Source organism: Ochotona princeps, chromosome 32, assembly GCF_030435755.1.
Source record: "Ochotona princeps isolate mOchPri1 chromosome 32, mOchPri1.hap1, whole genome shotgun sequence".
In the NCBI taxonomy this organism is placed as follows: Eukaryota; Metazoa; Chordata; class Mammalia; order Lagomorpha; family Ochotonidae; genus Ochotona; species Ochotona princeps.
Window position 1 is genome coordinate 8,683,572 of NC_080863.1, and position 25,313 is coordinate 8,708,884.

The 25,313-nt window shown below is 41.0% G+C and overlaps 1 protein-coding gene across 1 annotated transcript in view; it reads left to right on the plus strand.

Annotated features, from left to right (window-relative positions):
• The window catches only part of RELN (reelin), a 384,643-nt gene that overhangs the window by 86,863 nt on the left and 272,467 nt on the right, over positions 1 to 25,313 (plus strand). Inside the window, exon 3 of the mRNA XM_058657530.1 lies at positions 20,303 to 20,438. Within this exon, the coding sequence (XP_058513513.1) occupies positions 20,303 to 20,438 (136 nt within the window). The remainder of the gene's footprint in view (positions 1 to 20,302; positions 20,439 to 25,313) is intronic.

Sequence of the window (25,313 nt, forward strand, 5' to 3'; positions counted from 1 at the left end):
GGTGAGACTACACTCATCCTTGCACTCTTGTGTAGCCATCGTCACCTATTTTTGATCTTAGAGGAAGAATTTGTAGAGGGAAATTTTAAGTTATGCAAGTAGAAATGTAGTGAGGTACCATTCTGTGCCGTGCTGTTGGAATAAAAATCAAGACAAAAGTTAGAGAATCAGTACAAGAGGAAAGGGTGTAACTAAGAAGAATGAGACTGTATAGATTTGGGTTCATATTTTGGGGATGGGGTAGATTAATAGAACTGTAAACAGATGACAGATGGTTAGATCACAGATATGAGATAGGTAGATGGTAGGTAAATAAACAGAGGCCTAAGTGGAAGAGACAAGTACAGTAGGTTGACCATTGCCACAATTACAAGTCTATTTCCAGCTATCGCTTCCATTTTTCCATTCAAAGATAATGAACAGGCATCAGCTGCAACCACATTCAGACACTCGGATTCTGAGTTCAGAGTTAGGAGGAGATGTGTACAGTCAGCCAGGTGTGTACGCCAGCTCGCATCTCCCACAGCTGCTGTTTCACGGGGTTACAGTGAGGCTTTATTGGAACAGAGAAGCGCAGGTTATATAATAATCACCTATAGTTGATAGGTTGTTTTTTTTCTGTTATTTCTGGTCCAGTGAAATTCACTCACTGGAGATAGTTCTTCAACAAGTTTTTCCTTATTACACATTTCCCTGCATCTGTGCGTGAGTGTTCAGTACTGTCAAAGGACCCATAAGGCAGTAGGAACCCATCGATGGTCTCACTCCATATGATAATTGACTCGCTTCACTTTATAATTAAAATAAAAACTTACGTGTTTTGATCCCTTAGGGACTACAGCAAAGAAATGTCAATGTATCTGCTTCACAGAATTCATAACGTAATGAATATTAAGGGTTTTGAGAGTTGACTACAAAGTTATTTTTGAGTTTTTTTCAGTCTTATCACTCATCACCTATTGCTATTGGGAGAAACAGCTGGGGAGTATTAAAAGTTTTCATTTATACTTACAATGCAATGAACAATGTGTGCGTAATTCAGTTTGTCATGTCCACATCTACCATATTTAAGGTCAACAAAACAAGTAGTTGTACCACTTTTCTAGACAATAGAACCTAAAGGTGTACTTACATATATTTGACTTTTTGCTCTCAGAGAATTGGGACATGCTGTTTGCTGGTTCACATGTAAGAATCATCGAGGTAGTACTCGTGTCATAATCTGTTGTATGTGACATCTTATATCAGTAGAAAAGTAGAAAAATCCTGAATCACTGTCACTATCCTTGGGGTTTCATTTGTTGAGATCTGTTAAATATCTGACTTTTTAAAAAAGTTAGGCATAGACTCTAGATTTTGTGGGGGAAAAAAGTGGGGAATGAAATGTTTGGACAGCAAGTGTCATGATGTCAAAGTTGAATTAATATTTTGCTTATGTTCTTTTTAATCCAGTATTGCTCAAACTAACACTAAATACAAAAGCTTTAAAGATATCAATTATACACATTATTGTCCTCATGAAACCAAAGTGACCATCCTTCAGTTTGTATTAAAGTTAGACTTATGTACACACTTACAAAACACTTTCTCATGAAAGCTAATCGAATACTTCCTTGTACTCTCTACTTTCTCCCCATTCACTCCGTTTGTTTTATTTTAATCCCTCCCATTTTAAAACGAAGAAGAGCAAGTATCTGCTAAATTTTCCAGTAATTGTCCTATGGTTATGAGGAGGCCGAGGTCCAGAATTAAGGTCTTTGTACTTTCAATTTCCTGTTTTCTATCTTCCATGCTAGACTGAGCAAACATTCATTCCTAAAGCCCATTAGATATAATAAGAATTAATTAGTATTTAAAAATGGCATCATGCTGTCAGCATATTATTATAACTGTACTGCATCTATAGATAAAACAGAACACAGTGAGTCCATAGGATGTGTGTCTAATTGTGTGTGTGTGTGTGTGTGTGTGTGTGTGTGTGCATAGTCAATGTCAGAGGCATAGAAGGGGAATTTAAGGATTTCCAAAAGAGCACTGCAGAGGGTAGTTGCACAAAACACTGTTGTGTTGTAAGTGGGTGAGAAATACATTGAAGGCATGGTTACAGGGGTATATTAAAAATTAACCAAAAACCTCTGCAAAGCCTCAAAGATGTGGCTTGTTCCCGCCGCCTGCCCCTTCTTCCCCAGTGACTTGTATTCCTGGAGTGGAACAACTGATTAGCATATTTTATTTCTGTTGTTAATGCCAAGCCTGTTTACTAGGACTAGCTGGCCTGATGGGTGGTGTTTAGCGCCGGGCTCGGCGGTTCTCGGAGGAGCTCTTAGACATCAGCTGTAAATCATCTGCCCTGCCCTGCCTCCTGACTGTGAGCTCTATTCCTCCCACCTGGTGCCCTGGGCCCAGGCATCCACGCACACGCTATATGCAGGCAGAATCATGCTGGGGCCTCCGGGGGTCAACCCTGCAAATTAGAAGGTGAAGCTGCAGCTCTGTGGGCAGGCCCTTACATGCGCAAAGCCTGTTCCTTCTAATTGGAATTGTGTTAGCAGCTCACGGTTCCCCCTGGCGGAGCTGTAGCACACCCCTGTATCTGGGAGGGAGAAGAAGATGCTCCGCTTAACAGAGGTCAGTTTCTCCTAAGAAGTCGAAAGTATGTGTGGGGTTTTTGCAATTGGTCTTTCAATGGCACTCTTGATTTCTTAGAAAGGTTTTCTAGCTATCATATAAATGCAAATAAAAGCCACAGAGTCCACCTAACCCCCGTGAAAATGACCATCATACAGAAATCAAAAAGCTATGTTGGAAAGGATGTAGGAATGTAAACTAGTGTAACCGTTAGGAAAGACGATGTGGAAATTGCTCTGATGTCTGAAAGTAAGTCTACCCTATGACCCAGCCTTCCCATTCCTGGAAATACAGCCAAAAGAAATGAAATCTGCATATGTGAGAGTGACTCTAACCTCTTTTTATAACAGCACAATGCATAATATCCAAGCTGTGGAAACAACCCAGATGCCCGTTTACTGATGACTGGATAAAGAAAATGTGGTATAGATACACTATGGAATACTACTCAGTCATAAAAAGAATGGAATCTTAATGTTTGCAACAAAATAGCCCCAGCTGGAAATCATTGTGTTTCATGAAATAAGCCAAATTCCAGAAAGACAAATATAATATGAAATAAGCCAGTTCCCAAAAGACATGTAATATATTCTTCCTGATCTGTGACAACCAATGCACAAGACACAAAATGCAGAATCTCTGTGAGATGAGCTTCCTGGGAGTTAACTGCTGTGTATGATGAGTATCTATACTCATGAGCAATAGAGAGTTTCTGTTTTTATTTTAGTTTACTTGCATTATGTGTAATTCATTTTTTCCTCCTTTGTCTTCTTGCTAGGTCATGATACCCTTAATCCAGAGTTATGCTTGTTACTAGGAAGGGCATCGATATGATAATATAATAACTTGGGGAAAAATAAGCAGGAAGACATGGAGGGTACGGGGGGAAGCAGGAATGGAGCCCCTATGCTTGTGAAAATTGTGAAATCCAGTCATTTTATATAAATTTAAAATAATATTCTCAAAAAACTTATTACCATTAAGTATGAAAAATTAAACTCTAAAATGAGTAAAATGCACTTTCAATGATAACTGAAACGTTAGTCTGCTAAGACTTCTTTCTTTACTTGGGGCCCTGCCACCCATGGTGGGGACCAGGATGGAGCTGCTGTCTCTGGCTGCAGCCTCACCCAGCCCTGGCTGCTGCAACCATTTCAAGTGTGAATCAGTTGATAGCAGTTCTCTCTCACAAGATGCAGGACTGAAGGTAAGCCTGGGCGTGCCAGAAACCAAGAGAGACAGACATACAACAGATTCTCTTTGTAGCCTTAAGAAGGAAACAGCCCTGTTGCAACTTTGAATTTTTGTTTGCAAACTCCTCCGAGGACGTGCGCTGCTTTGTGGAGACCCGTTTCAGATGCTATTGTAATACTTTATTGATTCTCCTCCTACTCGGTACCGTTGATATACCTCTTTGGGTTGCAGTCATTTTGTACTTCTCTTGTGGAACTTAGGAATTTGCTTTGTGTTATCAGTATCTTTGGCACCGGTCCTTCCTTGTCTGAAGTCCTCGAGGCAGAAATGCGGAGTTCTCAGGGTAGATCTTAGTTGCACAGCACAACAACCTGCCAGGCCCTGTGCAGCTTTGGGCTCTGCTCCTCAACTCATGGTGTCTCCTTCATTGCCTGAGGGGCATAGCAATGGAGGCAAATCAAAGCCTTTATTGTTTTTATTCCCATCACTATAATATTTGATATCTCCTTACTGATCATGAAATGATAAGAACCTGACAATAATTTCCTCATATCAGAAAGTTACAGGGGAGATTAATTTTCACACCAAATCTCTTAATCTCTTACTTCATCTGATCTTTCAAAATTACTGAATGTGATTAATGAATTTTGCCTTCAAAGGAAAGAGGTTTTATTTTTGTTTTTTTTGCTTCTGCTTTTAAAAATTTATTTCATATATTTTTTTTAAAATGAGTAAAATTACATATTAATATAGGCTTTTAAGCATGAATTGTATAATTATTGTTTTGTTTTCATTATCAAATTGTATGTCCTCCCATACTAATACTAGTATAATGTATATTATAGAACATATTAACTTGATATTGTGAAATTTTAACTTGATTTTAACTTGATTGTGAAATTTTTCCCAACTATAAATAGAGGTGTGTAAGTGGACTTTCTAAAAATAAGTTTGAGTAATGTCTTTTTCTGTCAGGCACTGTAAAATAACTCCAAATACAAAATTTATCTAAAAAAATCCAAGTTATAAATGTTAACAGGAATAAGAATACAAAATACAGGGCCTGGCGGCGTGGCCTAGCGGCTACAGTCCTCACCTTGAACACCCCGGGATCCCATATGGGCATCAGTTCTAATCCCGGCAGCTCCACTTCCTATCCAGCTCCCTGCTTGTGGCCTGGGAAAGCAGTGGAGGACGGCCCAGGGCCTTGGGACCCTGCACCCGTGTGGGAGACCTGGAGGAGGTTCCAGGTTCCCGGCTTCGGATCGGCGCAGCACCGAGCATTGCAGTCACTTGGGGAGTGAATCATCCGACGGAAGATCTTCCTCTCTGTCTCTCCTCCTCTCTGTATATCTGACTTTGTAATAAAAATAAATAAATCTTTAAAAAAAAGAATACAAAATACAGAATAAGGATATGAGAAACAATATATGAGTACAAACTCACATTGGAGGTTGTACATTACACATGTATTCTAGAAGAATCAAGACTATAGAATGCCATCATTTGGGTGGATGATTGGAATGGCACAATTTAAATGAAAAAGCTACTTTGAAAGGCTTACATAGTAAGCCAATATTTGTTTCTTACAGGTTTATTTTTATTTGAAAAGCAGAGGTAGAGAAAGAGATACAGAGGAGAGATCTTCCATCCACTGGTTCACTGCCCAAATTGCCACAATTGCTGGGGCTGAGCCAGGCTAAAGCCAGGAGCCAGGGACTTCTTCCAGGACCCCATTTGATTTAAGGAATCCAAACACCTGGGCCATCCTCCACAGCTTTCCCAGGTGCATTAACAGGGAGCTCAGATGGAAGTGGAGCAGCCAGGGCTTGAGCCAACGCCCACATGTGCTGGTGTTGCAGATGGAAGTTTAAGTCACTGTGCCACAGACAGCTGCATATAAGTAAATTAAAACTATGGGTTCGGGGGCGGGAGGAAGAAATTTACTCTTAGGAAACAATTTGCCATTTTAAGAATCTTTGTGTGATGTTTTGGGTAAAAAAATATATATATATATGTATATGTTATGTCTGTATCTTCTTTTTTTCTTTGTTTTAGTCCAACAAATATCGTCTGCCTGGTTTCAAGATAATAGATTATATTAATTTCTAAGAGAATTGTACTTACGCTAAATTTTTCTAGTCTTTTTTATTTTTATTTTTTTGTAAATATACCTTTTAATTCCATTTGTTTACATTTTTTTTAAGTTCCCTGAACTTGCATGATCTCAAAACTACCCCCAAAACCAGATATTATGAGATTGGAACTGCCAACAGTTCCACGTGTAACTGCCAACAGTCTGGCACACAAAATGCCATTCCCAGTTCTAGTCTTTTTTAAATGCCAATAGGAAGGCAACTTAAGAATTTCTAATACTTTTCCTGATTTGTAATCATTTATACTCAAAGAATATGGAACACTCAGATTCTGACTAAATATTCCAATTACTGTCTCATGGAGTGAAAATTTTAATATGTAAATGAAAGTAGTATACATTATGTGAAAAATAACTTTTCTGAGGATTTATATTTTTAAATGTCTTTTGTCTCTGCTATTTGGAAACAGAACTAGAATATATTTTGTCATTGGAATTCATTGAGTGTCAGTGCTTTTCCAAACAGTTCCCATGATGTTAGCTGATAAAATACTTGGAATAACTGTAATATAATGCATGTCTTAATTCAGTTTTATTACTCTATGTGACTTAATATCCTTTATTAACTTTATGTGAAAACAGTGATGAGTTATTAAACGATGTATCTTTCCAGAAAAAAATGAATAATTGATTTCATCATTAAGGTCTTGGTTGGAAATTTAGTGTTCCTAAAAAAATTTCTTAGTGAGGTGGTACTAGGCACCATTTATTTAATACTTGCTCCGCACTTGGCATTATTTTGAGCCGTTTACATATGTTAACTGAGTCACAGTGAAGTGGGTGCTATTATTTTCTGTATTTCACATGTTAGGATACCCAGACACTGACAGTTCACATATAGTTTACAGAGGGTTTGCATATAGTTTACCAAAGACATCGCGAGTGTGGTAGGAGGGGAATGTGAAACCAGACTGGTGAGTTCTAGAAACTTTGTTCTTGACTACTAAGAGGCCTTTATTCACTCCAGGTTTTCGCTTCTTTAGGGGGGAAAATAATCTGTGGAGGAGAGAAGATTGGTCTTAGAAGTTCATTTACTCATTTAGCCAACAACTATTGAATGCTTTGTTTGAGATCAATAAGACAAAGATCAGTTTTCTTAAGAAATTTATCATCCGGTAAAGGAAGTGAGTAAGACAGCATTGGATGCATGTTACGTGAAAAGAATATATTTTTCAGGCACACCCAGTTTTGTGCAGCAATGAATTAACTTTAAGCCACAGCTCTGCTTGCCCGTCTTAGCTAAGGTGACAGCTCTTTGGGGTAGCTGTCCTCCCTGGACAGGGCTTCGCCATCGTGTCTGCCTCTGTACTTTAGGCATGCTGTCCAGCATGTAGCCTTCCTTGTCAGCAAGCCAAGGAGATAAAGGAGCAGAAGGAGCTCACATCTTCTGCCTTGTGCTTCTAATGACCCCATTTCTGCTCACATCCCACTGAAGAATGGGCCCTTTGAACTGCTGAAATGGAGTTTGAACGGACCAGCCTATCTGGTGAGGAGTTAAGTGCCTTGACCAAACGTAGCATGCCAGTTGGAGGAAGATGAGGGCCTGTCAAGGGTTAGTTAGGGTCCTGTAAGAAGCTGACTGGGGAGCAGCGGAAAACTTATCGTAGAGGCTGTTAAAAAAAAAAATAATTGAGAAATGGGAAGCATGATTCTGGACATCCTGGAAGAAGAGCTGTAAAGGAGATTCGTCAGCACCTTGGAGAGCGTCCGTGGTTTATTGTTCTAATTGTGATTTTAACCTGTGACGTCAATGGTAATAACTCTTCATCGACAGTTCATTCTAGAAACACATATGTGTCTGTGACATATTTTGTGAACAGAAAAAACCACTTGTCTCTTTATGTGGTAGACCTCATTCTTTCCTACGCAGTACCCGAGTTGACCTCCCCAACTCTACAGGTGTTTTATCTCTGTTAATGTCTTCAAGATTGCATTCTGTCGTTTACAACTATAAATGTCAGTAGATGTTCTCAGGGCTTCAATGATCAAATACTGTATTTTACATAAAACTTCATGCATGGAAAATGTTCAGCAAAGGCTAAGATGCCGTGGATTGCATGGGCAACAGGTAAATATACAGTTCTGTAGTTACACTAGAGGCTGTGAGGCTAAGAAAGGGAAGGAGGGGAGAGAATATATCGTGCTTCAAGGGCGTTGAGCATTTGGGGATGAAAAGCCATGGTCATTCATTTTTACAATAAGAACAGTCTGATTTGGAGCTGTGTCTGTATGGCAGCATTCCCAGGTTATCCCAAGGCTATCTGGCTGGGGTGAAGTGTTTTAGGTTGGCCGGTGTGGGGGAAACCAAAGATGTTCAGATTCTGTCTTAAATGTAGAGGTTTTCTGTAGTCAGAGGAGGGTTGCACTGCCTGTCATTTGTCACTTGGGCCTGGGCTCCATGTCTAAAGCTGAAGTATATGGATATGGTGAAAAAAGAACAGACCTAACAGAGTATTAAATTTAAAAAAAAAGATTTATTGTGGGGGCTGGTGTGGTAGTGTTTTAACAGGCTAATCCTCCACCTGTGGGAGTCGTGTCCCAGCTACATGACTTCTGATCCAGCTCTGTACTTATGACATGGCTTAAGATCTTGGGACCATGCACCCAAGTGTGAAACCTTGAAGAAGCTCCTGGCTCCTGGCTTCAGATCAGCTAAGCTCTAACCATTGTTGCTATTCAGCGAGTACATCAGTGGAAGGAAGATCTCTGCTTATCTTTGTCCCTTCATCTCTCTGTAAATCTGCCTTTCAAATAAACACACATACATACACACACACATAGATAGATAGATAGATATCTGAAAAGCACCATTACAGAGACAAAAGGGGAGATGGAGATATTCCATCCACTGATTTAAATGGCTGCAACTGCTTGGGCCAAGCCAGTCTGATACCAGGAGCCTGGAGCTTCTTCTGAATCTCCCATATGTACAGGAACTTCAGCCATGCTCCACTGCTTTTGCAGGCTGTAAACAGGGAGCTAGACTGACAGTGGAGTAACTGGGACACTGATGCCAATATAGGGTGGAGGCACCACAGGCTGAGGATTAGTGTCCTACACACTATGCTGTCCTCTGACATGGATTCTTCAATTTTACAAATAAATTGCCAGTACTGAGCGAGCATTATCCTAGTCATCTTACATGCATTTCATCTTCCCGGCATGAATTATTTCACTTAATACTCTCTACAGTTCTATTGAGTAGAGCTTATTTTCATCAGTCTCTTTTTAATACAAATGATCCTCAGGTTAGAGAACTGGGATTACTTGTTTTGCGTTGCATGGCCAGAAGGTAATAGAGCAGGGTCCCAAGTGACGATCATTTGAGTGACTGATGACTTGGATGGTTTACTGAATGTCTTTACACGTCTATAAAAGGTTAGAGTCATGGCAGTACTTCTCAGAATTTTAATGACTAGACTAACAGTCTTTGTAGAACACGCAGGACTTTACCTGCTGTGGTAAGTACTCACACATGCACACACGCACACACACAAAGTTAACTCTTCGTGCTTTGTCCAAGACTAGTTCTAAGTGTTGTATAGTGATTTGATAGTGTAATTGACTTCCAGATAAGTCTTGGAGGCATTGGCAGTGAGGAAAGAGTAGACAGATTTGAGAATATTAAGGATGGCTTTAAGGTTTTAAGTTATAATCAGCCTTTATCGATTATTTTTTGCTTGGTATTCCTTTAAGAAAATCTTGTTTAAAAAATAAATCTTTTTACAATCATCTATGCAGCTTATTAGGTTTCTGACATGCAAACCTCCTCCTCTCTGAATTTCAGCATATATGTAAAGTCCAGTTTCCAAAGCGGAGGTTGGGCTGTGCATCTCGCATAGACCAGAGCCGGTCACAGGAGCAGACAGCAGGCAGTGAGGCGGAAAATAGCTCTGGACAGGTACTCGGTGTGGTGCAGTTAGGTTGAAGAGAAGCCAGGAGCAGGCAGTGTGTGGGGATTATCTGCACCAAGCAGCTGGGAAGGAGGGCAGGCCAGTCTGCAGTGTCAGAGGCAAGGCAGCCAGGAGCAGCTTCTGACCAGCGGATCAGAGAGCATTTGTTCAGAGACAGTGCGGACTTCACACAGCTCTTTGGTACTCGGTGTGGTGCAGTTAGGTTGAAGAGAAGCCAGGAGCAGGCAGTGTGTGGGGATTATCTGCACCAAGCAGCTGGGAAGGAGGGCAGGCCAGTCTGCAGTGTCAGAGGCAAGGCAGCCAGGAGCAGCTTCTGACCAGCGGATCAGAGAGCATTCGTTCAGAGACAGTGCGGACTTCACACAGCTCTTTGGAAGGAATTTGGTTCTTTTAAATTCTGTAGTCACAGAGACATGAGTGGATGGTTTTGCCTCTTAGAGGGACCACTTTGAACTTATACATGTTCTGTCAAGAAGACAAATGGTTCCCAAAAACTTAGCAGAAATTATTGTGGCATGTGAGAGTCTTGGGGGAGAAAGTTTGGAGCCCAGAGCTTGTGTCTAGAGCAAGGACTCTTATTTTCCACTGTGCTCTCAGATGGTTTGTGTGCCATCATTGGATCTGGACAGGATTCCTATTAGGCTAAGGCAGAACTTTCTCCCAAAACTCAGATATCCTTAAGCCTATAGAGAGAAAACCAGCGGATAGAGTAAAATGGAAGATGAACCTGTGTTGAAATGTCATTTGCTGACTGTAGCCTTGTTGCAGTCCTTTGGATTTGCTAGGCATTGATTCCTTTCTATGAAACCTGAAACCATTAGCAATAGCCAATAAGAAGTGCCATGAAGATACTTCCAAAAGCTCACTGAAATGGAATTTTAAAATAAATTAATTTGGGGACCGGCATTGTAATATAGCAGGTCAAGCCTGCTGCGTGTGATGCAGCATCTTGTATGGGCACCTGTTCACGTCACGGCTGCTCTGCTTCTGATCCAGTCCTCTGGTAGTGTCCTGGGAAAAACAGCAGATGGTCCAAGTGTTTGTGCCCCCGTCAGTCATGTTAGAGACCCAGCTGAAGCTCCTGGTTTTGGCCTCACCCAGCCCAAGGTGTTATGATCTTGAGAGTGAACCAGCAACTGGAAGACCTCTGTCTCTCCCTTTATCTCTGTAGCTTTGACTTTTCAAATAAATAATTTTGCAAGAAAGAGACTACTTTTATTGCCCAAAATTTTGAAATCCATGCGTAATTTTTTTCACAGTAAGCATTTCCCACCAACCTTTTTAGGGGCACCATCTGAGTGCCATGGGCTGATTCAGTCTCCACAGCCAAATTAATATTATCATCCATGTTTTCTTGGAAAGGAGACTGAGAAACCCAATTGGTTGAGAATGCTTCCCAAGTTTCCACAGCTACCTCATGGTGGATCAAGGATCTGTCATAGGCAGACTGTTTCCAGGATCTAAAGTTCTCAGCTTCTCCCTTCAACTACACTGGGGGACAGTGGCAATGTGTGAAGCACATCTGGCAAAGGGAAGATGTTGGATAAATGCTGGCTCTTGTGGAGGAACGGAGAGGCCTGTAGTAAAGACTGTCATCTTTGTCACTGGAACCAACAAGGGAAACAACAAGTCAGTCAGGCTGACTTTACATCAGACCCTGTTGACACAACCAACAAAGACGTTGTTTAGATCGTCTCATGTTTCTGCCTTATGCCCATACAATCCCAAAGTGATTTTTTTTAGAAGAACTCAACATTTTTTGATTAAACTTATATCTAAAACCAAATGCCTTCGAATCAATGCTTTAAAACATAGATACACATCGTATATGTGTGAGTTTGCATGTATTATTCATTATTTCATAGCACTACTTGAGAGCTATTCTTTTCAGAACCATTTTCATGAAGTTGGTGCTTCGCAGAAAAGCAGCAATCAGGCTATTCTGAGGAAATTGTGGGATGACTTTCAGCGTAGAAAACCATGTTTGGCTTTGTTGAAATGGTTGAGCTCACTGATCTAGTAAGGGAAACAAATAAAAGACAAAACAGATTCTAAATAGTTGTTCAGATTTGAAGTAGCAGGTTGAAGAATGACGGTTTAAGGAATGACGAAAAATAGCTTTATAATTCCTTTTCAATAACAATATACCAGTCATTTTCCAAACTAGATTTTCAGAAGTCCTTTAAATGTCTATGTTAAAGAGAAAATAATGAAAAAAAATAATGTTAAATAATTGTGCTGTTCTTATTTTGCATGTTTAATGGAGACATGATTTAACCAAAATTCTTGACAAAAATATTCTACCTTACCTTCTTACAATGTTTGTATTAATATTTCCTGTAAGATTTCATCCTTTTTGTGTGTAACAGTTATGTTTTGCCCATAACAGAAGGTTGCAGTTCTGATATGTTTTCTTCATTGGGTGATAGCCCATTCACAGATGTTTGAATTCTTCAAATGCATGAAAAATAAAACAGGACACGATGCTCACTTTAATACTAACCATGACCAATTACAAACCAAATGTAATGAAATAATCCATACCATTTAATCTAGAAAATGTAGACTACATCCAACATAAGTGTATGATTTTCTGATTAGAGTGGTTATTTTTATTAATGAAAGTCTCAGTGTGTTTTGGAAGTGAATAGCCTGTATTTTGGGGATAATATGCACATTTCCCTTTGATGATGAGAGATCATAGAACTTCTAGTTACAGTTCTGAAGACCCAAGGTATGCACATTAAAAGCATAGAAAAGTATTCCTGAGGGAAAATTGAGTTCATACAAGGTTTAATCATAAACCTAAAATAACTGAAGACTTGTCAAGGAAAATGACATCCCGGAAGGCACAGAAACGTATGTCAGTGTCTTAAAAGGGATCAAGGAGGCAATTTGATAAAATAATTAAAAATTGGGGTGGGGAGCTGTATCATGGCTCAATTGGCTAATGCTCAACCTGCAAGCCTCAGCATCCCCTATGAGCACCAGCTTCTGTCCTGGCTACTGCACCTGCCATTGAGCTCCCTGCACGCAGCCTGGAAAGCAGTTGACTGTAGTGGTGGCACCAAGAACCCATGTGGGAAACCAGGAGGAGCTCCTTGCTCTCAGGTTCAGAGCAGCTCAGCTCCAGCCATTTCAGGCATTTGGGGAGTAAACCAGCTGAAGGGAGATCTTTCTCTGTCTATCCTCTTTGTAAATCTACTATTCAGCTACAAAAGGATGTATTTTTAAATAATCATCATCATGATAAGTAAAGACATCATGAATCTATGATGAACTCTTGCAGAAGGATAATATGCGTAAAGGAATTGGCTTCCACAACAACTTTTATTAGAATGTAAACGTTTGATCATTTGTAAACTAAAATTGTTTTGAGTTTATGAATATAAAATATCCATACTTTGCCAAAAGAATCATTCTTTAAAGTAATTATTTTGAGTATTGACAGGGAAATCACCGCTAGTGTGAATATTCTATTTATGAAATGTGTGAACACACTCTTCAAAAGGAAATGTTTTTATAAAGATTCTTTAATACTTTGCTTAAATCAAAAGTTACTGATTTTGTAGAACTTCAGAGTTGAAGGATAAACTCTACTTTCTTAGTTCGAAGTTGGAAGAAGTGCTTTCTGAAAGTGTTTACTTTCTGTCATAACCCAGTTATCACGGCAAGAAAGCACAGAAGTCCCCAGGGAAAGTATTTTTCCCCTTGGGGAGCAAATTCCACAGAAAATTTTGCATATGATGATTTGGACATAACCAAATAAATAAAACAAGTTTTTCTTCTAACTATATTAGACATACACATAAAAATATATACCCTCTCAAAAGCAAGTTAGAATTAATTTCTGATACATCTGTTTCTCCTCTTCCAAATACTATTGAGCACTCCTTAAGCATGTTGTCCAGCATGCTGCTTGGAAAGCACCCTAAATTTAAATCCACTTTCACATTCATATTTCAATAATGTCAAGAGTAGGGTTCTTCCAGGAGTCAAACAGTTTGTATCTTCTGTGACACAAAGTCCTTACGAAGGTTGCCGTGGCTCCCTTAGATACTACAATTGGATTCTGATCCTTCTCACTCCCCTCCCTGTTTTCTGTGACTATCCCTGTTCATGTGTGTCTGCCTTGGAAGAAGGCCCTTCCGTCTTTCTTCTGTTCATTCACATTGAGCTGAAAGGGGTGAGAATGATTATGGATGTGCTGGTAACAGATGTCAGGACACCGCTGGGGAGAGGCACGGTGATGAAGGCTCTATCAGTGGTGGAGAGCAGTGAGTGGTTGCTTGTACACCACTGCTTCATGGAAGGGATAACAGACGTGGAACTTGCAGGATTTCTTCAAGACTCAGTTGGGTCTTAGCATTTCAGCAGAGCAATTTCTTTTTATTTGTGAAGCAGGGAGAAAGGGAGACAGAGACAGCGAGACACGGAAGAGTTGGTATTTTGATAATTAAATTGCTGCATAGGTAACAACTCCAGCCAACTTTTAGATGACCTCCAAGAAAATATCACTTAAAGTGTGGTAGCAGTATAATACCCCAGTGCTCTATATTAAAAGAGTAAAGACCGTTGCCCATTCATGGTACCAAAGGGACATTAAAGAGGCCCAGAGAATGTATGTTGGGTGTGTTTTAGATAGGCTGTCTTGCTTTGTCATTAATGATCTACTTAATAAGACACTATTGGAAACCTCCAAAGTGTATGTTGATATTGTGGTGATGCGCTACTCTAACCTCAGATATGTTCCCCTAACTTCAAATTCTAAACAGCATTCTACCAGGGCGCATATGTAATGCAAATTCATGTTATGCATTAGAATTTCTTGGTCAAGTTTGCCAGGTGTTCAGGTTGTACTTCAATTAATTGTACACCAATTAATCCAGAATCTCTGGATTCCAGGATTGATTTAGTCTCTTCTGGTGCTGCTGAGAAGAAATGTGCTAGATTGCAAAAATGTCTGTCAGGAGCATACTCACCCAGGTTGTGACAAGGTAGCTGCTTTAGATGGCTGTAAAAGTGATATGTGGCCTAGTATTGACTCACTTTCCCAGATTGGCTTTGAGGAATGGATTTGGCCGTGAATCCAAGGCTCTGGCACCTTGTTTTGTTTGGGTCACTTCCCTTCCCACGATATTGTGGCTGGAACTTTCATTTTCCACTGGGCCCGACAGGCTCCTACAGATGTGGCACTTCCCACCCACTCCAGTTTTTGTGCCTGACCAGAGGCGAGCGACAGTTCCTGAGTCATGACTGTTGAGTCTATTTCGCATTCTGTGATTGTCTGGTAGTCTCTCATCCTGCCTAACCTCGTGGTTTTTCCAGCTTGATGAATTTTGTCTGTGCAGTATAAAACCAGATAAAACCATGAGTGAGAAAAATGGCATCATCCATATGGACTTGTTTTTCTGTTTCCTAGACTAGTTGTAACATATTCTGAAGAGTTACCTATTGCAGAAGATTTTGCATTTTGCTAGTTAATGTAACATGTGATCTAATTCCTCTTGTCATTTATTTTGAAAGTTGTACTTAATTCAGAAAACACTTCTTGGGGCCTGGTGCTGTAGCCTAGCAGCTAAAGTCCTTACCTTACACACATTGGGATTCCATATGGGCACCGGTTCATGTCCCAGCATCCCTGCTTCCCATCCAGCTCTCTACTTGTGGCCTGGGAAAGCAGTTGAGGATGGCCCAAGGCCTTAGGACCCTGCACCTGCCTGGGAGACCCGGAAGAGGCTCCTCACTCCTGGTTTCCGATTGGCTCAGCTTCAGCTATTGTAGCCACTTGGGGAGTGAGTCATCGCTCGGATGGAAGATGTTCCTCTCTATCTCTCCTCTTCTCTGCATACCTGATTTTCCAATAAGGAAATTTCTTGGATATCTGTATTGTGTCATATCATGGTAGGTTACTGGGATGTAAAGATTAAAGACAGAGTCCTTCCTCGACTCCTTGGCGGGATGATCAAGCGAGAGATAGAATAGCTGTGGTGGCATGTAGGAAGGGCACCAGGAAAACATGGGCAAGGGCAGTGCGTGGAGAGAAGTCTTTGAGGGTTGGCAAATGTCTGATGTATCCTAGTGGCAAAGAAGGATGGGGAAAAAGAGAACACACGTTTGTGGGGTAGATGTAAGTAAAGTAGGGAATCAACTTAGACGTGGGATTGAGTGTGGCCTCGTGACCAGCACTCCTGGCCATGGCTGGAACGTAGGAGTGGTGAGAACAGGGAGGGCAAGTAGGGGTCAGATTTTACTGAATGCTCTAAGTGATGCTAAAAACTTTGTATTTCTCTGGACTCTGATAAGGAGACATGGAAGGAAACTGAACAGTAGCACTGACTAGATCATTTGCATCCTTCAGAAAAACCAGTGGTTGAAGCAGGGTGTAAGATAGGAGATAGAAAAAGCTCTAAGGAGGCATCGTAACATAACATTTCCAGGACAGATTGCCTGGAACCTGGGATAAACAATAAAGCTAAATGCCGATTTTCTGATGCATTATAAAATGTAGGGGGTGTGAGCAGGTTTTCACACAGTAGTTAAAGTCTAGCCCCCCACATCTGAGTTCCTCGGTTCATGTCGCAGCAATGTTTCTGATCTCAGCTTTCTGCTCCTGGGATCCCCAGGAGGCAGTAGATGTTGGCTCAAGTCCTTGGGTCTCTGCCACCCATGAAAGGCACCCAGACTGGGCTTCTAGCTTCTGGCTTCAACCCGATCAGTTCTGAGTGTTGAGGGCATTTGGAGAATCGACCCACCCCTGAACATTACAGTGAATGTTGTGGGCATTTGGAAAGTTTACCTACCCCTGAACATTATAGTACTTAGGGGCATGAATCAGTGCATGGAAGACTGAGCTCCTCCCCCACCTCTACCTTTCCAATGACATTTTTAATTTAAAAGTTGACATCATTAACAATGTAAATGTGAAAATGAAAGAGTAGAAGGAAAATATAGAATTAAAAAAATCTTTGTGATTGAGAAGCCATTTTCAAGCATGATATCAAAAAGTAAAATTAGGAAGAAAATAAGTAATATGCTTGGCTATGCAGAGTGTGTGAGGTGCCAGAGGAATGTAGGTTAGTATGCCTGATTTGTGCTTTTAAAGAGACAGAGAAAGAAAGAAAGAACATAGGGCCTTGTAAATGCCTTGGGCTAAGTGCAGTGCTGGCATGAAGTAAAAGGTTGAGCAGCCATCCACGGGAGGAGTGGGGTGAGTTTACCTGGAGGTAGGTACAAGATCAGGTAAATCTTGGCATGGGATCTGTCAGGTGGTTGAGAGTGACTGAGTAGACAATATGGCAGCCACTGGACTTTATGTGGCTGATGAATGCTTGAAATAAGACTAGGGCAACTGAAGAACAGAATCTTTAATTTGCCTTTAATTTAGTTAAACTTTAATCAGCAACGTGGCTAGCGACTACCCTTATTGGACAGTGTAGCTATAGACAACGTGGGGTCACACTGAGGGGGTTTTGTTTCCTAGGGAAATAGCATAGACAGGACTGTATTTTAGAATGATCGCACTGGCAGGCAGAAAAACTAGACACAATGAGAGTTCACTTGTAGATTTTGAACTAAATGTGATTATACCTGGATATATTGAACCCTTTAATTCTCACAACTTTAAGATGTAGAGGGCATAACATTTACATTTAGAAGACCATAAAACTGGATCTCGTGAGAGAAAGTCATTTACCCAAAGTCACAAAGCCAGTACAGGAGAGAATTTGAAAATGGAATATCCTACTTCAGACACTCTTTATTCAGTTGTGGGGGTGGGGGGGAAATCTTACTGTTAGAGGAGGTATGTGTTTATAGTGAGACTGAGTGAAAGTTACAGAATTCCCATCAGTAAAGATCTCTGACCCCACACAGGACAAACCTGCTGTTGACATCCTGCCCCCATGCTGGTGAATTTATTACATAGTAGGAACCTACATGGATCCATCTTTATCACCCTGTGAATCCTTAATATTTGTGAAGTGAGAGGTACCCCCCTTTGTAGAGTTGCAGTAACAGCTTTACTGTCCTACAGAGCCTCTGTATTTTGGCTGTTCATCCTTTCCCCATCTTGGAACCCCTAGCAAACACTCTTCTGTTTACTATCTCCATTGCTTTGCACTTTCCAGAATGTCAGAGTTAAATTGGCTTCTTTCAGTTGGCAAAGTGAATATTTAAGTTCCTTTCACAGCTCACAGCTCATTTCTTTTCACTGATTTCATTGTCTAGATGCCCCAGACTTTGTTTAGCCATTCACCTAGAAAAAGACGTCTTGGTTGCTTTCAAATTTTTGGTGAGTACCAATAGAGACGTTAAGGAAAGCCATTGGTAGGGTTTTGTATGGAGACAAGTTTTTAGTTCATTTCGAGGTACTCCAAGGAGTACAGTTGTTCACTTGTATTGTAAGAGTGTTTTATAAGGTACTGCCAAACTGCCTTTTGTAGTGGCTGGCTGAGTTTTCATTCCCAGAGCAGTGGCTGGGAACTCTGGCAGGTGCACAACTCCTTCTGTGTGTGGTGTTGTCAGTGACTCAGATTTGGGTCATCCTAATAGATACATGGTGATATCCCAATGTTGTCTTCATTTGCAATTCCGTCGTGACGCACCAATGTACTTCAAACAGTTCATGAAAATGTATGACAAACTGCGTGAATTTCAAAAATGCACAAAACTAAACTTATTATCTCTTTTACTCTTTTGAAGTACTCTCATTTGACTCTGAACATATCTTTATATTTCTATTTGCTATCTGTCTTCTTTGGTTAGGGACCTGTAGTGCATGATTGTGGGGTTTTTCTAGCCATTTTAAATGTGTTGTTAATACTGTTTATTTATATTTTATATCTGAGGTTAACCTAAGGCGATTTCTTTATTGAAAAGTAGGAAGAAAAAAAATCCCCTGGTGTTTCAGCTGGCGTGCTCATTGTTAGGCCACAGTGTTCTGTTTCACAGAACATCTGCAGTAGACAAGGCCACCCTCAGACTACGATGACCTGAAACCAAATCACCACCACTCTGTAATTATGCCTGAGCATGCGCAAAAGCAAGGACATGGTGCAAACCACACACACACAAAATTATCAGCATTCGTTTCTGTGCCAACACGATTACTAGCACTTTTCCTAAATCAACTACAGATTTAGCCTCACTCCATTCTTTATGCATTGTAGATAAAAATTAGGATACCTCTGTGACAGAATGGTCTCCACTTCATGATAGCCCCAAACCCAGATGCAAAACTATAATACCCTGAACTCACTCTCTCTCTCTCTGTCTGTCTCTCTCTCTGTGTCTCTCTCTCTCTCCCGACGGGGGGTTGTTCTAAAATGCAGGTCTTTCAATATTAAAACTGTGAAATGCCCAGGAAAACCTGGTCACTCTTCTTTAACCTAGTGCGTGTCCCTTCCCGGCTCCCTCTCAGCGCCCGCGGTGTTTCGTCCCTTCTCTTTCAGTGACCCAAACCTCCTTCAGCTGCAGGTTGGTTCTGGTTGTCCTTCATGATTGGATAAAAACTAATTAATTGAATCAAACCAAACCGAAGAAATACATACCACAGCATGATTTTGGTGGGTCACTCCTTACCACTAATTTTTAAAATAATTCATTTCACTCTAGCAATAAGAAGTGAAAAACAGCATTACTTATAGGGAAGATAAATAACATAATGAATTATTAGTTTTTGTATTTTAAAAAATTCTTTTGAAGTTCAGGCTAGTTTTAAATTTGCAAAACAAATCCTCTGCTGAGTCATACAACAAGTATGCCATGGTCGGAGCTGAGCCGATCCAAAACCAGGAGCCAGGAGCTTCTTCCCGATCTCCCACGCAGGTGCAGAGTCCCAAGGCTTTGGGCCATCCTCGACTGCTTTTTCAGGTCACAAGCATGGAGCTGGATGGAAAGCAAGGCCACCAAGACACAAACAAGTGCCCATACCGGATGCCAGCACTAGCAAGGCACGAGGACTTTGGCTGCTAGGCTACCGCGCCGGGCCCTGCCCTCATAGTTTTTAGTAATCAACAGTCTATGTTCAGAGTGAGATTTTGTTTGTTTTAGTTCCCACATATGAGGGAGAACGTATTTGTGTATGAATGCCATATTTTCTTTGTCCAGTCATCTGACGACGAGCACCTTGGTTGCTGCAATAAACATGATGGAACATGTATCTCTTTGATACCATGATCTCATGTCTTTGGGATATAAACCCAGCAGTGGGATTGCTGGGTTTTATGGCAAGTCAATTTCTAGTTGTTTTGATTTTGATCTTTTTAAAGAAATCTCTCCACTGTTTTCTATAGTAGAGCATACTGAATCATAACATCGAAGAAAAATGTCCAGGAGACGTTGTTGTGTCATGATCGGGAGGGCTTGGTTTTGTTGTCTTTTACAACTTTTTTTCTTTTCTGCCCCGCAGGGATCATGTCTGACCATCAGTTTGGCAACCAGTTCATGTGCAGTGTGGTGGCTTCTCACGTGAGCCACTTGCCCACAACCAACCTCAGCTTCGTCTGGATTGCCCCACCTGCTGGCACAGGCTGTGTGAATTTCATGTGAGTACCAGGAGTGTGTATTTGCAAGGCCAGTTGTCGCTCGGGGTGACTTCTACATAACTGTCTAGAAGTATTTTCATAAATTTGACTTTAAATTTGACTGGTTTCGGTGTGAAAGAAATCAAAATTTCTTTTTTTAAAGATTTATTTATTTATACTGAAAGAGTTATGAAATTTTATATAATGTGTGTTTGGGAGGGATGAGAGAAGAGAGATAGATCTTCCATCTGCTGGTTCACTCCCCGAACAGCCAGCCTGGGCTGAGCCAGGCTGAAGCCAGGAGCTGGAAGCCAGGAGCCAGGAGCTTCCTCTTGGTCTCCAACCTGTACGTGAGGACCCAAACATTTGCAACAATCTCTGGTGTTTCTCTGGACCATTAACAGAGAACTGGGTTGAGAGTGGAGCTGTGGGACATAAGCTGGCGCCCGTAAGAGATACCAGCATCGCAGATTCTGACTTTACCTGCAACTCCACAATGCAGGCCCCAAATCTGTTTGGGGTTTTTTTTTGTTGTTTTTATTTTGTTTTGTTTTTGTTTTAAGCAATACTGGCAGCTTATTTTCGCATCTTCATTTACTAACTTCTGCTGTTCCAGTTGGACATCACATGGCAAAATATGCAAAATGAAGATGAATTTGCACAGGGGTGAAACATTGGGTAGAACAAGTCCTTCCTATAGTAGCGTGCCTGGGTTCGGTTCCCAGCCCGGGCTCTTGATTTCAGCTTCCTGCTAATGCAGACCTGGGGAGGCCCTTGGGTTCCTGCCACCCGTGTGTGAGGCCTGGGAGTGTACATGGTTGTTCAGCTCATCTTCTTAAGGCAAAATCTCAATCACTCAGAATGTGGATGAGTCTAAGATTGCTTCCAGAAGCCAGGCTTTGGATGTGGATTGGAAGGTTTCTTCTGGTATTGCTGACTATAATGTTAGGTTTTGCCTTCTGTAGCATGCACTTCCTGAGAGAAAACAAGCGGGAATTCCCACATTGCCCTAAAAGGTCTATGGCATTCTCCCTTTTTTCAGACTTTCCCCTCGGCTTAGAGTATGTTTTGTTTTTTTGTTTTTGTTTTTGTTTTTTGTTTTGTTTATCCTATCCATCTTCAAGACCTGTTTAAAATGCTAACTCTTTAAAAATTCTCCAACATCGGGCCTGGCAGTGTGGCCTAGCGGCTAAAGTCCTCGCCTTGAAAGCCCCGGGATCCCATATGGGCGCCGGTTCTGATCCCGGCAGCTCCACTTCCCATCCAGCTCCCTGCTTGTGGCCTGGGAAAGCAGTCGAGGATGGCCCAAAGCTTTGGGACCCTGCACCCATGTGGGAGACCTGGAAGAGGTTCCTGGTTCCCGACTTCGGATCGGCGCGCACCGGCCCGTTGCGGCTCACTTGGGGAGTGAAACATCGGATGGAAGATCTTCCTCTCCGTCTCTCCTCCTCTCTGTATATCCGGCTTTCCAATAACAATAAAATCTTTTAAAAAAAATTCTCCAACATGCCAACGGCAAAAGTGATGTGTATTGTCACGTTTTACATTTTTATTTAATACAATGTTATGTATTAAATAAAAGCAAAATAAGAGCAAAAACAAAAAAAACCATTGCAGATGAAGGCAAATGTGCCATTACTATCTCTTCTCTGATTAGCCTTAAGATTTGGAAAAAGCATTTAGATAAGCTGCAACTGGAGCTGCCCGTGTCATCCCATGGCTTATACATCCGAGTGCCTGGGCACTACTGGGCACTGCTAGATCGATTACCACTGTCTCTTCCCAAGCTCCCCTTCAGGTTCCAGCTTCCGGTTAATGCACGCTCAGGAAGAGTCAGTGGTAATGGAGCCAGTATTGGGTCCCTGTCAGCTGTGTGAGAGATCTGGGCTGAATTACCAGCTCCCTCCTGAAGCCACAGCCTGTTAACGGATGTTGGGGGTATTGGAAGAATAAATCCAAGGATCGAAGATCTCAGACTCTCTGCCTTTTGGATTAAAAAGTTCCGACTAACTTAAATCAAACATAAAACGTTTGCCTTTTAAGTAAGATACCAAGAGATATATCTTCGAAGTTAAACTTCAGCCATGCTTACAAGTTTTTCTGATCTGTTTTGTGTATATTTTTACATAGTGTTGGTTAACGCACATCATCATTTAACTTTTTACATGTTTGTTTTATTTTTCTAGCTTGAGGTTAAATCTCCCCCAGGAACTGTGTGTAGTATTTCTATATACCTAGTAGTTCCTGACACTAACCTTTAGACAATGGAATACTATCAACTACTGTTTGTTGATAACTAATAATTGCGCTCTGTTGCATTGATTCTGAAATACAGATTTTAAAAAATACATGTTTTGGGATCTCTGAATTTTGTGCTTGACACCCTACAATTATCACCAGCATTTATTTCTTAGTGTATTACAGCTAGTGTATTACAGCTTGTTACAATTATTGGATTTGAAGAAATCCAACAATAACATCTATCAGTTACCAAGTTGGGGAGTGAGTTGGCAGCAGATCCAGTTCTGTAATCTCATATTACTACAGCCAATGAATGTATGACGCAGACCCTAATTCTAAAACCTAGTTATCTGCTTCACATTACTTCATTGGCACTTTCGCCACATCCGTTTATAACCTTTGCATGTTACGTCATTCGTTCACGGTTGCTTGGTATCCAGATATCACGGGAAGTAGAGCTTCGTCACTTTCATAGCTGAATGTCGTCTTCAGTGAACGTAAAACTCAAGCGAGAAGAGGCAGCGAATTACTCATGTCTCTTAGATGTAAATTCCCTTCGCAGACTGAAGGGAAAATGGAGGCACAACAGAGGAGGAGGAAGAGGAAGGAAGAAGGACAGAAGGGATGGAAGGAACCTCCTGGACCTCCTGACCCCGAATTAGTGAAAGACCGCCGGAGAAAATGGGGGTTATAGGGAACAACTAGAACATCAATATTTTTTTGAAAACGTGCAGTGCGCCGGCTGTTGTGCTAGCCGACGTGTATCTTTTCATCTGTTTAATTTTCATGGCGCTTCTATGGAGGAGTTACTATTATTATTAAATTGCAGAGGTGTCAACTTTCCTAAGTGGTTCACCCAAAGAGCAACACAGCCTCCATTCATAACAGTGATATTTGTTGCTTCACTGCAGTCACCTATTACATGATCGCGTGTCGGTTTTATTGTGGGAAAACACAATTTGATCCAGGGGGGATTAAAAAGAGTTTGTGAATTAGTATCACAATCTCTAACCCTTTTAAAATGACTAACATAGATTTTCTGTCTTCGTGCATGTCTGTATATGGTAAGCACTGCAAGTAGTATCATCCAATTTATCCGAATTCCAAGAGGCATCACTATGAAAATTTTGCAATGCAGAGAACACGTTGGAGTGATGGGTCAGACAGGTTGTAGGATGTAGATCCAGTCTTTGAATGTTGGTTATGTTCTATGATCAGCACCAGCAAACTCCTGATGAGAGAGTGTGTGAATTACACAACTTTATTAAAGTCAGGTTTCAGTTGAAGTTCCTGGACAAGGAGGCTGGCATGTTAAAAATCAAACAAGAAACACAAACAGACCTATGCCTGAATTAATGGTGAGTTAGCCTCAACTGAACTTCCTCAAAACAAACAGAAAGAACACAGCAATGTTCTATTTACCATCTCATCATTGACACAGAATGGAGAAACACAGGCAGGTTCCTGTTGGAACATTTCATATGCCAAAGAAGGTGTTTCCTAGTGGAATCATGTCTCTTAAAACATGAAACAAGAAGACCAAAAAAAAAAACATTTTAAAAATTGAAGACACTTGCCATTTCTGAGCGCCTGATGGACTTGAGATATTACAGAGGCAGGGACTCAGAGCGCGGCCTTGAGAGTATCTCAGAGACCTTTAATGTTCCGTAAGAGCCGTTTCAGTCTGTTTGGAGGTTTCTTCAGGAAGGATTGCACAGTTGCCCATTCATTTCCACCCATCAGAAGAAAGCATGGCCAGTTTCTTGCACATTTAAAATAAGGCTGGGCACTCCCGGAGTGTGCATCCTGTGGGAGAGCACTCTTACCTATAGATAAAGTGGACCAACCGCTGACCCTGACAAAGGCAGCTTTACCTCCTAGATGATACGCCACTTACTGCCGACAAAGAAATTACAGTTTGAAATAATGGTTTCCTCACTGCGAGATAAAACCAGAGAGGCTGTGTGCTGAAGGAAGAATCCCATCTGCCTTGTCCGTCTCCAAGTCTGTGTGATTTTTCTGAGATCCCCGTTTTCTTTTTTTGAAACAGACATTTCCTGGCTTGATGGAGACAGTTATCTCACTTCTGCTCAGAGATGTCTTTCTAAATAACAGGATCTGAAAACAGTATGTAGGTCCTTTAAATGTAAGTGACTGGGAGACTAACCGTTCTCACACATCCCCGCTCCACCACCCTGTAAGCCTGTTCTTCATCAAAGTTAAATAGCCAATTAGGCAAGGGGGAAAAGAAAAAAATAATAAAAAGACAACAGTCTAAGTTTAGGGCCTGTTTTGAACTGTCAGCACTTGGACAGATGAGGTCAAGGAGCTTCCTGGTGATTTAACTTATTAATTGAGTGAACGTGGTTCAGATAAAACATGTCCATTGATCTCCACGAAGAAGTTATTTTTGGTGTATTAATTACACAAAACTGTTCCTGTGACTGTCTCCTCTCTGCATTACTCCCTGTGAGGCTCCTGCTTGTTCCAAGAGGACACAGTGTGACCCGCACTGGTTTCCTTAGGGCCATCAACAGAGTCTTCACAAGGATACTGCCCTCTCCTTGAAAATCATAAGACCCTCAGAGAAATAGATCTGCTTCTTTTTTTAATTCTGGGATTTTTTTTTTTTAGGAAAAAAAAAGTTTGAAAAGC